General features: G+C 56.3%; 1 protein-coding gene across 1 annotated transcript; it reads right to left on the bottom strand.

Annotated features, from left to right (window-relative positions):
- Nucleotides 1–3,273: 3,273 nt before the first annotated feature.
- OSR1 (odd-skipped related transcription factor 1) lies at nt 3,274–10,457 on the bottom strand. The gene is made up of 3 exons (XM_047782583.1): nt 10,162–10,457; nt 4,947–5,646; nt 3,274–4,202 (listed from the first exon to the last, which is right to left on the bottom strand). The coding sequence occupies exons 2-3, from the start codon at nt 5,612–5,614 to the stop codon at nt 4,067–4,069; spliced, it is 804 nt and encodes a 267-aa protein (XP_047638539.1). The 5' UTR covers nt 5,615–5,646; nt 10,162–10,457; the 3' UTR covers nt 3,274–4,066.
- Nucleotides 10,458–15,148: the final 4,691 nt, after the last annotated feature.

The raw sequence follows: 15,148 nt of genomic DNA, 5'->3' as shown, positions 1-15,148 counted from the left end.
GCGGTGAGTTCCTTCTGCGCATGCGCGCCGGGCCTGCGCAGTGGGCGGGGAGACCGACGGGTAGGGCGGGGCCAGGTGGGTGGAGCGAGTATCCAGCGGCCGCCCCTGCCCTGAAACCCTGCGGGCTGGGAGACCTTTCTAAACCATCCGATCCCGCAGGCAGAGGCTGCTGGGCACCCTCCTTCTCTAAGAGCACCTGCCAATGCTTCGGGGCTGCAGATCCTATCGGTGGGGATGAACCGATTCTTGGCGCGTCTATGGGCAGGATTCGAGGGGCGGGGCTGGGAAATGTGGGAGCAGTAATGACAGCGCTTCAGGCGGGGCCCATTTGTGACGTCATGAAAGTACGTCAATGAGATACGCTGCAGACGTCGCGGAGCCCTTGTGCTCTTGCCTGTGTGACGTCACTGTGTCGGCGGGAGGATGCCCTGACGTAGAGGTGGGATGGGACGCCTTTGAGCCGGTTCTTCCGCCACCAGGGCTCCAGGGGTGGGGGTGGGGAGATACCACCTGTCCCACCTTCTTGGAGATGAGGCGACGTCCAGGAGGCCTCTTTCATCTCCTTACCCCCCAGGACCCTATGCTAGCCCTGAATCCCGAGACGAGGAGGTCCGCGGGAAAATGTCTCTTCGTGCAACCCGAACACTTCCAATTCGGAAGGAGGAGGTGGAATTTGAACTCTTCCTCTGGGAAGAAGCCCCTGCGGGCTGTTCTTTCGCCCAGGGTATTCCTAACCGCTTCCCAGAGATAGCGCTGGGAAACTCCAGGCTGCGCCCAGGGTCTCTCGCGCCTTCTAGCCGCCCAAGCAAAGAAGTCTAGCCGGGTAGCTCCCTCGTCCCCTGCACCGGACACAAATCGCAGGCCTAGCAGCTTTGGGAAGGGCCCAAGCTGAACTCTCACCTCCTCTGCTCCTGTAACCCGGCCCTAGCCACGCTGGGCACGCAAGACAAAGGAGCTTAATGTCTGAAAAGGGGGGGTGGGGGTGTGGGGGGGCAGTGGAGGGGAGGAGGAATCCTCCAGAGGTGTAGCTGAGAAAAACTGGCCACCTACAGAGTGGACAGGCAATAAAACCCACCCAACATTTCCGACTGCCTCCATTGCCTTTTCACGCGACCCCCAGAGTATGACAAGGTGTGGGGTCTGGTGGCCCCGGGCTCAGGCTTGCCCTTTCTCTGTCACTGTTACTGCACAGCCTATGAATCACTGCCACGAGTAAAGACTGCAGAGAGCTACGCTGAGAAGTAGCTTCTTGGTCCACCAGGATGATTGCAGAGGCACTGTGAACAGACTGGAGGTCTCTGAGCAGCACTCCGCCCCACTCCCAGCACTGACCCCGCCCCCACCCCGAAACCTCTGCGCTAGGGATTCATTCTTCCAAAGACGCACACTTGATAGGGAAAGTCTCTCCAAGGCAGGGCCTAGGGATGGAGGGGTGGGGATTGATGGTACCAGAGGTGGGGTAGGCAAGAAAGGAAAACCCTCCCTGGCATTCCCCAGTCTTTATAGTCCTTGAGTCCTGGCCGAGGTTCTGTGTGTCCCGGGGTGGTGGCAGTCAGCACAATGTAAGGGACAGAGCAGGCAGCAGTGGTTAATCCCTGGGAAAGATGGAACCTCAAAAAGAGTAAAAGGAGGAGCGAGGCTCTCAGGTCCCCAGAGGTGCCCAAAGCTCTGGGTAGCAGCTCTGTGTGTGTGTGTGTGTGTACCCACGCACTGTTCTCATCTTGTTCAAGGGACTAGCAGAGAAATGGATGTGGCTTCTGCCCTGGGCTCTGGCACAAGCGGAGGCCAAGTGCATAACCCATACCACAGCCTGCGCTACCCGCCCAGGCTGAAGCCATCGAAGCCCAGTACGCATTAACTCTCCCTCCTCGTGCCCAGTTCTCTGGGATCTGGACTCCATTCGCTCTTTCGGACTCAAGATTAAAAAGGCTTGGGATCTTTCTCGATTATCGGGGATCACATAGACCGGTCCCGAACCGGCAGCGCCCAGCCCCTCGTTCGCAGTGGGTCCTGGGACAAGCCAAGAAGGTTTTTGCGGGCAAGATCGGGCCCCGCATAGGGGCCGCGGCGGAGAGTTACTCCGGGTTGTGGGCACGGTACAGTGAAGGGCCCCGGTCCGCCCCTCCAGGCCTGTCCAGCAGGGGGCAGCGTGGCTCCGAATGCTGCACTTCCAAGCCGTCCCGGCCAAGGCCACAGAGATAAACCGGGTTCTGGAACCGCAGAGTTCAAGCCCGCCGAGGGCGAGGAGGCATCCCCAGAGGAGGTGGGAAAGGGCAGCGAAAGGCTAGAGCACTTTAACTTCCACAGCCCTAGCCGCCCTCTTTCTCAGACCAGAGGGCCCTGCCTGAGGCTGGGACTGGGGGTCGCCGTTGCAAGAAAGCTCGGCGCAGCGGTCTCCGCAGCCGCCGAGTGCCGAGCACAGAGGCTGCGCTCGGCTCAGGAAAGGCCGCGGGCGCCACCGCCTGCGCCGCCGCGCGGTCAGGATGCTGGAGCTGGGGGAGCCCCGCCCCGCCCCAAGCAGGAGAGCCCCCGGCGGCCTGGCCTCTAATTGTGGGAAAACTAGGCGCCCCAGGGATGGTTCAACTCGTGGAGGGCGGACTCAGATTTCTCCTCCTAAACTCTCCGGGCCTCCCAGGGTGCCCGCTCCCGCCCCCGCCATTCCTGACAAGGCTTTTAAAACTGCAGGGAATCTTCGCGGGCGTGGAGCCGGGCTCTGGGCTGGGGACAAGCCCAGCCAGAGAACTGTGTCAGGGACATCTTAAAGGCGGGAGGGATGTAGGTTTGGGGCTTTGCAGAGGCAGCCGACTATTGGGGCCCAGGGGTCTGAACCCGTCGGAGGCTGTCCGTGAGGGCCCTTCCTTCCCTCCCCGAAGTAGAATCAAGAGGCCATAGGGAGACTTTTGGTCGGCAAGGTGGGTGACATTCAGTCCCTTAGTGGACCCTAAGCGACCCCTGCACTTGGTTGAGATTTCCCAGGGCTGGAGTAGCGGCTTCTTTGTAAACTCAGAAGCTTCTGATGGGGAGATTCGAAGTGGGGAGACTGAGACCCCAAAACCGAAGTGGGGGAGAAAAGTAAAGTAAACTCGGGTGGTGTCCGAGGTAGGTCAACACCGGGAGGGAGGAGAGCTTCTGCACCCACGCCAAACCGCCGACCCCCAAAAGGGGAAGGTTCTGGAAGTGGGACAGATTGGGATGGGCAGCGAAACCCCGCTCGCCTCAAAGAAAGGGACTGCCAGTTTTCTGTGTTGGGGAGGGAAATTACCCATCCTGCAATGCCTGTAAAATAGCCGTTTATTTAATATTTTTTAAAAACTCCAGTGATAAATGTCCGTTACCGATGGTCAGCATAAAGTGCCAATCGCAATCCATCGCCCTGCTCCTGGCCCGCTGCTCGCTCGAGGTGACGGGGCGGCGGAACAGGGGAGCCGGAAGCCCGGCCCCTCCAGCCCCAGGGCCCCAGGCTCCCTCCCCGCCCTCCGAGTCCAGGAGCCCACCGCCCGCTGCGCGGCGGGAGCTGGGAGGGCGCTCCCCGGCCCCGGGATCCCGGGGCCGGCCGCCGAAGCAGATACAGGGATTACACTTTTGCAGGCTCCCGGGGGTGGGGAGGGGGGCGGGAGGAGGGGTTGGAAGCTGCGAGAGCACAGAACTTCTTTTCCACTCCCCTCGCTCTCCGCCGTCAGAGTTACAAGCTTATATGGTCAAAGAAAAAAAAATAATAAAGAAAACGTATAAAATAACAATAGAAAAAGTAATACTTCTGGGAGAGGCGCCGCTGCGGCTCCGCGAAGCTTTCGTTCTTTTTTAAATGCAGTTTCCCTTCCGCCACGTGAGTACCGCCTTTTGGCCAAGAGTTTAGCCGCGTCCTGGGGGAGCCGCCCGGGCGGCCGGGGTCACGGCCCGGGGCGAGGCTCTGGAGTTCCGCGTGCGCCCGGGACCCAGGGGACACGTTTGGGACGGGGAAGGTCCCGGGAGCCCCTCCCGCTGCCCGCCAGAGTCGCCTTCGGCTTCTGTCCCTTTGGAGGAGGGGGCGGCTAGACCCAGGGTCCTGGTGCCCTGGAGGCTCTATTTAGCATTTGATCTTGGAGGTTTTGAGCTCCTTCACCTGTGAGTGTAGCGTCTTGTGGACAGCGAGAGTCCTGGACTGGCAGAATCCTTTCCCGCACTCTTGACACTTGAAAGGCTTCTCTTTGGAGTGAATATATCTAAAGGCAAAAACAGACAGAGTTAATCCTTGCAAAATGATGCAATGGTATAAACAGTTATCCAAGATCCCTTCCCACTGCAGTGAGGCGCTTGCCCTCAAAAGGAAGGAGCTTGTGGGTTCCTAGTGTGCAGCTGGCAACCGCTGAGTTTGAGGCTGCAGTAAAGAGGTGAGGGAGACACTGGGGCACCATCTGATCCATCTGAACCCAACGCAGGTCTAGCTCAGCTGATGTACCACCTTCCCAACCAGGGGCCAGCCCTGCCTCTTTACAAGGCCTGAGTCAATGCTGAAGGTCAGGGAGGGGACCTGAGTGGCAAACCTGCTGGGGCTGTGCTGTCCAAGAGGAGAGCCCCCAGCCACAGGTGGTTATTAAAATTAAAATTCAGCAAAGCCAAAAAGTCACTTTCTCAGTCACACTAGTTGCTCATTTCAAATGCTCAACAATCACATGTCACACACGTCCATCATCACAGAAACGTCCATTGCACAGCGTGGAGGCTGGAGGAAGCTGTGCCTGTCTGGAGCTTAAGTCCTCTTCAGCCCCTGTTCTCCATCCCATGCTCCAGGACCCCATCCCTGAGACTTGTGTGGTTTCCTCGGAGATCTGGGCGAATCCCAGAAACTTAGCGGGTTTGAAACCGGTGGGGGGTTGTCTCATGAACCTCACTGGGCCTCAGGGAGGAGGATGGTGAGGACGAAAGCTGACAAACAGCTCTCTTTGGGGCCACCCGCAGTAACACACCTGTGGTCCCTTAGGTGGTCTTGCCTCCGGAAGGCTTTGTGACAGATGTCGCATGTGTAGGGCCGCTCATCTGTGTGCGTCCGCTCATGGATAAGGAGGTTGTAGGACTTCGTGAAGTGGCGGCCACAGAATTTGCATACGAACTCTTTCTTGGTTTTGGAAGGCAGGCGTCCCCTCGTGGGCTTCTTTTCTGGGGACAGCTTGGTCACATCCAGGAGGGCACCCAGCCCACCGGCAGGGGAACCGGGACCCTCCCCTCGGCCAAGCTTGGAGGGATCTTCTTGTGTGGCGGCCAAGGCCAGGTTGGCAAAATCAAAGCGAGGCTTGGTCTTGAGAGCCCCGGGCCCGCTGCCTCCAGCAGTGATCTCTGGCTTGGGCTGGATGACATGAGGGAACCAGGGAAAGGCAGGCAGCTGGAAGCGCCCGTCCACCAGGCTGGACACAGCACCCGGCACTTTAGAAAAAGAGGAGCGCGGCAAGTGCATAGTGGGGTAGCCCAGCGTCCACTGGTGCAGGTGCACCGCATGCAGTGCACTGAAACCATACAGGTTGGGCAAGTGGTCCGAGGGCACTGTGGGCAGGCCGTTCACTGCCTGAAGGAAGGAGTAGTTGGTGAGCTGCAGGGATGGGTGGATGGGCACCGGCGCTGGCAAGGTTTTGCTGCCCATGGCGGTCGTGGCAGTCTGTCCTCAATCTCGATCTGCAAGGAAAAGACGAAGGGGGAAGAGGAGAGGAACAGAGAAGTTCAGGGTAGGTGCCCTCCTCTGAGTTCCAGCCTGGCCACACCCTCTCCGTCTTCCTGAGCAGGAGCTGGGAGTCTAAGACCCCAGCCAAGGAACTCACTGCCCTCACGGAAAAGACAGGAACTGTCTGTGGTTCGAGCACTCCTTCCAAATGGCCTCCGGCAGAGACAGGCAGAGACACACAACGGATACAGAAACCAAACTTAAAATGAGAGCCTATGGTGTACAGGACACTGAGAAAGGCAGAAACACGGGGGAAGTGGTGTGCAGAGACTTACATCCAGGCAAGCCCGGGTCAACACAGAATTACACTCTCCTGCGAAAATAACAGAAACTTGGAAGCACACTTACACACTCATGGGCAGACAGACAAACACTGAAATACACACTGACAGATAAACAGGGATTCACACATTCTGAAGCAGAGTTGACAACGAGGTGCAAAGATAAACTGGGAAAACCAGTATTGTGCTACTGAACAAAATGCAGGGAGCCATGCGTGTGGACACACACAGACACACACACACACACACACACACAGGGGCTCACAAAACACATACAAAGAGCCTCACAGATATACAAATGCACACAAATCCGCACATCTCCCAGCTCTTATGCTTTAAGCTCTACTCACTGACCTCCAAACCTGGCTTCTAGAAGCAGTGTCATCGTCTTACAACTCTCAACTTTGACCTCAAATTTGCTTTTCTGCCTCACTTTAAACGAGCCCTTTTGACACCACACTCTCTGCAGCTGTTTGCAGACTGACTCCCTTCCATGGCCTTTGGGCATCACCTTCATTTCACTGAGGACACTGACACCCACACTTACTCAAACATCGACAGTCACCAGTCACCTATAAGGGGCTTCAGAGCACCCCTCACCCCATAGAAAAGAGGGTAGGGTCTTTGGGCTCTGAAGATGTTTGTGCCTGTGGTGAACCCCCTGGGCAGGTGGGTTTGCCTAGGAGCGGGAGCACTGAGGATGGGCCTTGGCTGCTGTGGGCTACCCACCCTCCAAATGCAAGGCCTGGGAGCTCAGGCAAGGCCTGCTGATGTGACAAGGATCCTGGCACCTCCTGGCCTCTTTGGTCAGGGTCTCTAGCCTCCGTGGACAGATCTGGACTCTGCAGAGACCTTTCAGGTCTGTGCCTTCCAGACACTCCTAACTCAGCTCTGTCCAGTGGAGGCAAAAACAAGGAGAAGGAAAGCCAAAATTACAGAAGACCTTGGGACACTCAAGAGCTGAGCTCCATCTCAAGGACTCACTGTGGCAGCAGGCAGCCTGGGAGTCACTTCTCCTTTGCCAGTCCAACCCCCTGCCACCCACTTCTCCAACTCTTCTGTTACTCCTTATTTCCCCTCTCCACTGGCTCAGATCTTTCCTCCAACCTGCAGCAAGTCTCGGACACTGGGATGGGCAGGCCCCGGCTCTGTTCCCTCCACAGCAGGCAGGGACACCACCCAGGCAGCTTCCGCAGCCTAGCTTACCCTCAGCCCAGGCCATAAGGCTCAGGCTGCCTTTCAGTACAGAGAAGCTTTTAATGTGAGGGTTGTGCCTGCAGGTCCCAGAAGAGTGAGGACAATCTTGACCTAGAAACCCTTTCCTTTGGAAGCTGGCAGGAAGGTCACTCTCTGATCCTTGGGCCACGAGGAAAGAGGCTCTGCTGGGGGCAGAGGGTGCAAAACACTGAGAGTGCAACAAAGATTTGCTTTCGCAGGTTAAATTAGCAATCCGGAATGAAAACTGAGCCAGGCCTGCCGCAATTAATTCAGCCTCGGGGCTAAGGGAGGCACAAAGCTGGGAGTGCCGGCAGGGACCCAGGCGACAGAGCCATGGCCTCTGCACCAGTCTTCTCCACTGCGCCAGGGACATGGGTCACGCTGGGGACAATCCGAGACCATCTTGTAGCGCTGAGACCCGACGAAGCAGAATATGAATTGGGCCCGAGAGAAAGCTGGAGCCTGTTTGGGCTGGGAAGGAGAAGGGGAAGGGGGGGAGAAAAGAGGAGGTGACTCGCCGACTTCAAAGGTCTGCCCAGACTTAGGCGAGGTGAGCGCTCTTTGATTTGCTGTCACTTCTCCTTCCCCCCCAGGCGCTGGAAATCAGATCCTTATCTCTGTCTCCCCGGGGCCCCGCCAGGCGCCGCCGGGGTCTCCACTTGCTCCTCTCGGGGCTCGGCCTACCCCCGGCGATGGCGGCGGGGCGCTGGGCTGCATCCGAGCCCGAGCCCGCTCCGTGCGGAGCGGGTGGGAGATCCCACCAACCTCGCCTACTACTAACCTGGCCTTTGCTTGCCCACCCTGGAGAGCAGAGAAGACTTTGGACTGGGTAAGGGGAGGGGGCGCTCGCAGCCAACACCGCTCTTGGGAGCCAACCTTTCCGGGCTATCCGCCCGATCTTGTTTCCCCCAACACTCCATTTATTTTCCTCGGCGGCGCAGCCAGTTTATTTTCTGCCGCATTCCGAGGCCAAGGCTCCCCCGGCTCTCGCCAACGACTTTCCTGGGGACGAAATTCGTTCGAAACGTGGCTCTCGCACTAGTAGTACCAAGAATGGGCCGAATGCACGATCCGGTTTCAGGCGGTCAGCTAAGAGAAAAACACAGTCTCACACTCGCCTCTCCCGCCGAGAGGCGAGGATGAGCAAACGCCCAGCCCCGCTGGCTCCCGTTGCCCTGACCTCAGAACCTCAGCGTGAAAGCTTTAGATCTTTAAACACGAAACACGTCTTCCCAGGCCCCAAGCCAGGCATCCCTTGGGCAAGGAGCTTGGACCCTGGGACCTGGGAAGTGCGAGTAAGGGTGCCGACTAAGCGCATCAAACGCCATTCTCGTTCCAAGCCCAGGTCCCCGCGCGGTGCAGACACTGTTTCCCTCGTGCGGTAGAGCGCCAGTACCGGGTCTGCTGCCAGCCCTATGCCGGGCATTAATGAAGTGTGCAGAGTCTATTAAAGCGGTTTATTCGGGGCTAATTGAGCGTGAGCGAGTTAACTGCTCGCATTAATGAGGACAGAGCGAGCTCCACGAGCTTGCGCCTGGAGAAGCCCAGCAGCAGCCCCAGAAAATCATCCTTAACATCGAATTCCCAACACGCGTGGTGGCAAGCGTCTGGGGCCCTGGCAGGAGTACTGACCAACACCAGATAGCTGTATTTAAATCGCTCAACGAACGAGATCGAACGAACCCTTCGCCTAGGCGGCCGCTGCATTGAAATGCCGTCTGTGTCCTTAGCGATCTGCTCCTCTATCTTAACTGAAATCGCAATTACTTCGAGGAGCCTCGGATAGAATATCTACCTACTGGTTGCCTTCCACCCGTCCCCCCTCTCTCCACGTCCTTGGCAGCCCCTCTCTTCTCTAGGAGGCCGTGAACCTGGGAGATTAACTAGCCTTGCACGTGGTTTCTGTTCCCAAGAGCCAGCGCGCAGCGCTTAGCCCGGCTGAAATTTACCAAATTGCGGCAACAAAGAACCCTCGAAGCTACTCTATACTCCAAGAACCTACCCCGCTACTGGCCAAGATGTTGAAAAAAGACTGGATGTGCGTTTTCATTCCTCTTATCAAAGAAATTTCGAGGGGAGAATTAGTTCAGCAGGCAGTGCCTCACCTCTTTCTCTCTCTCTCTCCTCCGGCTCCCACCTTCTCTCCGGAAGAGAGACAGTCCTAGGAGCAAACGAATCCTTCCTTTCCACGCCCGAAACTGAGGACACTCGCGGCTCCACATTGTTCCCGCTACCGCGACGTGCGGATCTCTAATTGGGAAAGTGTTCGCGCCCCCTACATGCTTCCCTGCACCCGGATAGTCGTGGGTTACGCTCCAGGCCTTGACCGCACAGGGCAACCATGGGATAGAGAACACCCCAAGTCAGATCGCCAGTGTGAGGCGGGGTCGTGCACACGGCTCTGCACTCCCAGTTCGGGCTGGCCTCCTACCTGTGCGCAACTTCGCAAAAGACAAATTCAAAAACTAAAGCGCGACCCAGCTGGGGCATGCACCTGTCCCTGGCGCGGACGGCTGCAGCCGTGGCCATCCATCCACTCTCGCCTCCTTCTTCGTCAGCTAAGGTAGATCAAGCTGAGCTAGGCGCGCGTCTCCGGAAAGTTTGTGTAGGCAGAAGTTGCTTAGGTTTCTTAGAGGGGGCCCACCAGCTGACTTCGAAAGTCCAGGGCACCTTGCTTGGGACACCGCCGCCAAGTCCGACCGTGCTGGGGGCAGTAGTGGAGGCCCGCCCCCTCATTCCCCCGGGGTCAGAAGCCGAGGACCCCGCACGGAAAGTCCCTGAGCCAGCACCCCCAACCACCCCGGGCTGCAGCTGCTCACTTTCACAAAAGTCTGCAGCTTTCGTTTGGCAAGAGAAGCTTCTTTCCCAGACGTGGAGAGAGAGGAGACACCCGCTGAGCGGTGACAGGGGACCCGGGAGTCCCGCCCGCCATCCCCTCTCCTAGCTGGGGCGCCCAGGGCTTGCAGTTACCTTATTCTGCAGCGTTCCGGGTGCCGAGCGCGTCTCTGGGGCTCCCGGTGCGGGGGACCCGGGAAGCCCGAGGCGCTGGATTCCACAGGCACCCCCGGGCTCTAGAGTCCTGATCCCTCTCCGGCTGCGGGGACTCCGAGCGCCCGACACGCGGGAGCGCTCAGCAGCCCCGGAGTCCTGTCCGCCCGGGGGATGGTGAACCTCTCTCGCGGCTCCTACGTTGGGTCTGAACCCGGAGCGGCCGAGAACGTGCTGGGGAGAGACTGAGCTCCGACTCACTCACCCCTTAGCACCGAGCCGCCTACTTATTTTAATCCACCACCCTCCCTCCTCCCCTCCCCCCTCCCCTTGCCTCAGGATTCCTCCCCTCCATCGCCCCCCCCCGCCCCATCCAGCCCTGCGCCTGCGCACTGAGAAACAAAGTTTTGCTGACCCGGGCAGCCGACTTTGGCAGCGGAGCTCGCTTGGCCCCGGCTTCCCGAGACCTGCGTCCCCTGCTCTTCAGTCCTGTGCGACCCCTCCTGCGTTGTGAGGCCCAGGAGGTCACCCCATGGGTGTTAGGGGAAACAGCCTCTAGCAGATGATGTCGGACAGATACCGCGCATTTCGCGGTCCCCCTTCTGCGCGTCTAGGACACAGCCTTTGCAAGGTCCGGGGAAGCCGGGGCGGTGCGTCGGGATCCTCGCCCCTTAGCTTGGGCTCCTGCCTACTTTGGCCCCCGCAAAGTAGCCTCTTTTCCCAGAATCCTTTCTGGTATGGAGCAGCTCCTGGACATCCAAAGGTGCTCATCGTCAGGGAGGTAACCCAGACCCCAATGCCTATGGCTGACCCCAAACTCTGGGTTTGGAGGTCGCTAGAAAGATGAGAGATGGAGGGTGGGGGAAGGAAGTCAAGAAAGTTATTTTACTAGGACCTCCAAATCTTCTGGGATTCACACCCTCTACTCATGTATTTATTTGTTTTAGGAGGATGGATGGGGGTTTGGAGAGTGAGCGGCACAGGCACGCGGATTCAAGCTGCAGTTCTTTGGATCCGGGACCTTTGAATCGAAGGGGCTAGTTCAGGTGGAGTTTGGGATCTAAGCTGGATCAGGGTTCTAGCTGTGAGAAATTTTGCCTTCACTGCTTATGCTTTAGGGAGAGTACTGGTTACCCTCTTGGCTGCTTGGCTCTGAGAGCTGACCTTCAGCTGACCCTAGCCCAGATCCCTCTCTGTCACCTCCCTGGAAGCACTGGCCCTGGGTTAGGGAGGAGGGGCTGGTTTCCCTGGCTTGGGTGGGTCTAGATTCATACCACTGCATGGCTGGGGTTTGCCTAAGGCTGCTGTTGAATGACCCCTCTGAACCTTAGGGACTGGATCTTGACATCGGTGGGTGTCTAGCCTATTGGTAGTGTCTTTGGGGAGGAGCTGCCAATTTGTCCAGTTGTGATCTGCAAGTGTAAATGGACTTCTTAAACAGTCCTGGTTTCCTGACCTAGGGAAATGGTAGTGGAAATGCCCTCAAAAAGAAGAGTTGGAGGAGAGCCTGGTCTCATCCCCAGGCCTTGAGAACAGAACCTGGCCTCCAGCCCCTAGGCAACTTTGACTTAGGCTGGGAGGAGGAAAAAGAGATTTGCGCCAAGGGACTGCATTCACGCCCTGCCACAGGTTAGTGCTAAAGTAAGGGACCCCTATAAGTGTGCCTATGTGGCTGAAATCCTAGCAACCGCCAGCACGGGTTGACATCCGGGCCCTTGTGAGGCCCCTTGGGAACAGAAGGAACTGAGATCACTCTCTTCCCTGAGATTCCAAGGCAGCAAGTTCCAAGAGCATAGGAAGGCCTAGAGGGCAAGTCCAGCAGGGCACTCCTGGATTGTATTGGCTTCTACCTTGGACCAGGGAGTCTGTGTGCACTAGTCTCAGGCTCCCCGAGGAAACAAATCTTGGCAACTTTTATGACCAGCAGTGAAAGAATCCAAAGAGGCCTCCCCCAGTGAGGCATCTGGCTGTCCAAACCCCTTAGGAAATGTCCCTTAGGAGAAAAGGACATTCAGGCAGGATGGGGCCCTCTGGAGTGTCCAAACACCATCTCCTGCTCACAATCCCACCCACTGCAACTGTACTTTCTCCATCTTTCCATTTGCCTTTTTCTTCTAAATCAGGACCCTTGGCAAACATGCTTCAAGGACTGCTCCTCCTCCAGGGAGAGAAGGACCCCAAAGGGCTCTTGGAAAGAGGTTTTAGGGACCCTAAAGAAAGGGCCATGCAACTTGGTTATCTAATGCCTCTTTTGCCAGGTTATCTGGAAGAGTGATCCCCATTCAGGTCAAATCCTGTACCTTAGCAGTTGGGGGCCGAGACTGGGATGTAAGGCTGGAGCTGGCCTCTCAGGCTTTGCCTCTCAGGCTGCCTTCTCAGAGCCGGTCCACAAGCAGGACAATGGCACTGGCATTGCCCAGCCTTGGCTTCAGGTACATTCTTCAAGTACATTCCCGGACAATGAACAACCCCAGAAAACCAGGATAATGAAATTCGAGATTTGCTACTTGCTGCAGGGTCCTCCATCCCAATCCGCACTCCCAAGGGGATGCCCCCCCCCCCAAAAAAAACCCCTGGTCTCAGTCTCCAGTGGAGACCAACTAGAGCCTAGTTCCCTCTGGACCACGGGCCAGAAGAAACCCAGAAAGCCAAGAACCACTTGGGCCTCTGTGCCATGGAGTGATGGAGGATTCTCCTCCCCGCCTACGTAAGAGAAATTGATGGACCGAGTTGGGTCTAGGTCGCCTCGCTGCGCTCGGACTGCGGCTTGGATAGACTGGAGAGAGCAGGACTCCGGACATGTAAAGGCTACCAGGTTACTTTTCAGATTCCTTTAGAACTCGGAGGACATCACGGTTCAAATGCGGTGGACGTCCTCGGTATCCTGGACCCAACCACCCTATAGCCTAGCCGCGTAACTGAAGAGAAGGTGAAGAAACTGCAGTCTGGACGCCCATCCCATTCCTGGGCTTCCCGCGCACTCCGCCCCCGCGGCTGAAACCTCTTCTGGCTTTGAGCCTGAGGGCTCCAGCCCTGGGGCCGGACCCCAAGCAAACTCCGCCATGGATCCTGACAACTGCCCCCTCCCGCCCTGCCGGGCGGAAGCTCGGAAGCCCGAGTCTGGGACCCAGCAGCCACGGGGAGGGGAGATGGCCCCGCGGTAGCGAACAGGCCTCCAGGTTCGGGTTACTGCCGGGATCCAGCAGGGAGCGACACCTGCGCCAGCCCGGGGCACCGAATCGTGGACCGCCCTGCGCCCAGTGCTGCAGTGAGCCCTGCCACCAGCTGCCTTTCCTGGGAAGGGATGTGTGTGTGTGTGTGTGTGTGTTTGGGGGGCGGGGTGACAGCCTCTACAGGTCTCCCGCTCCCAACCCAGCCCCTCTCCAAACTCCTGCTCACCGGGAAGGAAAGTTACCCAGCCTGTGTTCGGAGTGAAAATAGAGCAGCTTCCAGAAAATTAACTAGAACATTGCCTATGTTGCTTAGGTGCGCGCGCGCGCGTCGGCGGGGGGTGGGGGGTGGGGAGGGGGAATTGGTGGTGGTTAAAAAATGAACCCCACCTCTCCTCACTTCCCAACCACACAAAAATGACTTTACTTTTTTAAAATGTAATTTACTTTCGAACCTTTGCTTCCAACGCAAGCTTTCCTGTAAAACTTTGTGGACAATTGGGGGGGGGGTCTGTTCATTTAAACCCCCCCTTTAGGTATGTACAGAACTTTCAAATAACCGGGAGATTTAGGTATCCCTCTGTAATCATTTAGATGATGGATTGTAATAGCTCAATAGTTCCTCTGGAACCATTACGATCAATCAGGTCAAAATCCAGCTTTGGGGGATTTTTTAAGCAAGGGAGGTAGGTAACAGGACATCCACACACACTTGTGCAGATAACAAGCTCTGATAAGGTCCAAGCAACTCCAGGGTCTTCGGAGAATAGATCACAGGTGAACTGCAGAGCTGGTGTTCATTGTGACAGCGACAGGCAGGTTACAGTATCAAAACTGAAAGGGAAAGTGAACTGTTTTTCCAGGCAGTTCCCGTTTCCTAAGTTCCTTTTGAGCACATCAGTGTCTTATGTCACCCTAATAAATAAAACAATTCATACGTGCATATGCCTATGCTTGGTTTATAAGAAGATGTATGAAGCACGAATATTCACATGGAATTGCATGGACTCTGGTAAAACGGAATGAAAATCGCGCTTTAAATTGTGAGGATCAAATGTAAAATGTGTGGCGAAATTGTGGGGAGTTGTTACTTTTTTGTACAAATATGAGTTGTCAGAATTATCTTAGACGGATCTACATTCTAAGATTACTGAATTTTCTCTCTATCCGGAGGTGGAAATAAATGTATTAGAAACGACGCAGTGTCTAATCAAACTGCGGATGACGAAGAAAAGTTATTTTAACTGAATTGTGTACAGTTACAGTTACGGGGAAACCCTGCGGAGGACAGAATTCCCTTACTACACCCGCGGCGCTACATCTCTGACCCGCTACATAGGCGGCGGTCGGCGCTGGAGGAATGAGCGCTCGCGGTAATTAATTTCCAGACACTGGAGGGTTATTATCTGCAGAGCGATTTCCGGCAAGGGAGCTCCGAGCAAATCTGGCTGCGATATTTTTTTGAGATTTAGGGACACAATCCTAAAGAAAACGCGCCACCTGCTGGTGAGCAAGTGACATCTCCCGTTGACCCGAAAAATCTCAATCCAGTTGTCTCTCATTTAATCCTGACTGGGTTTTTTTTTTTTTTTTTTTACTTTACATCTTTTCTGAGTTACAAAATTCTCTTTACTCATGTAAACCTACACAAGTTCTTGTCCTTCCAAAGAACAAAAAACAAGGTCTCTGTTCCCCCACCCCACCCCGCTCCAGATTTGTGAGGGTTTTTATTTTGCTGGGTTTTTTTCCTTTTTGGTTTTGTTTTGTTTTTAATAATCCGAAATCCTTGGCAACTATCT

This window comes from Phacochoerus africanus, chromosome 5 (assembly GCF_016906955.1).
Source record: "Phacochoerus africanus isolate WHEZ1 chromosome 5, ROS_Pafr_v1, whole genome shotgun sequence".
Classification (NCBI taxonomy): domain Eukaryota; kingdom Metazoa; phylum Chordata; class Mammalia; order Artiodactyla; family Suidae; genus Phacochoerus; species Phacochoerus africanus.
This window is presented reverse-complemented; position numbering and strand designations above follow the sequence as displayed.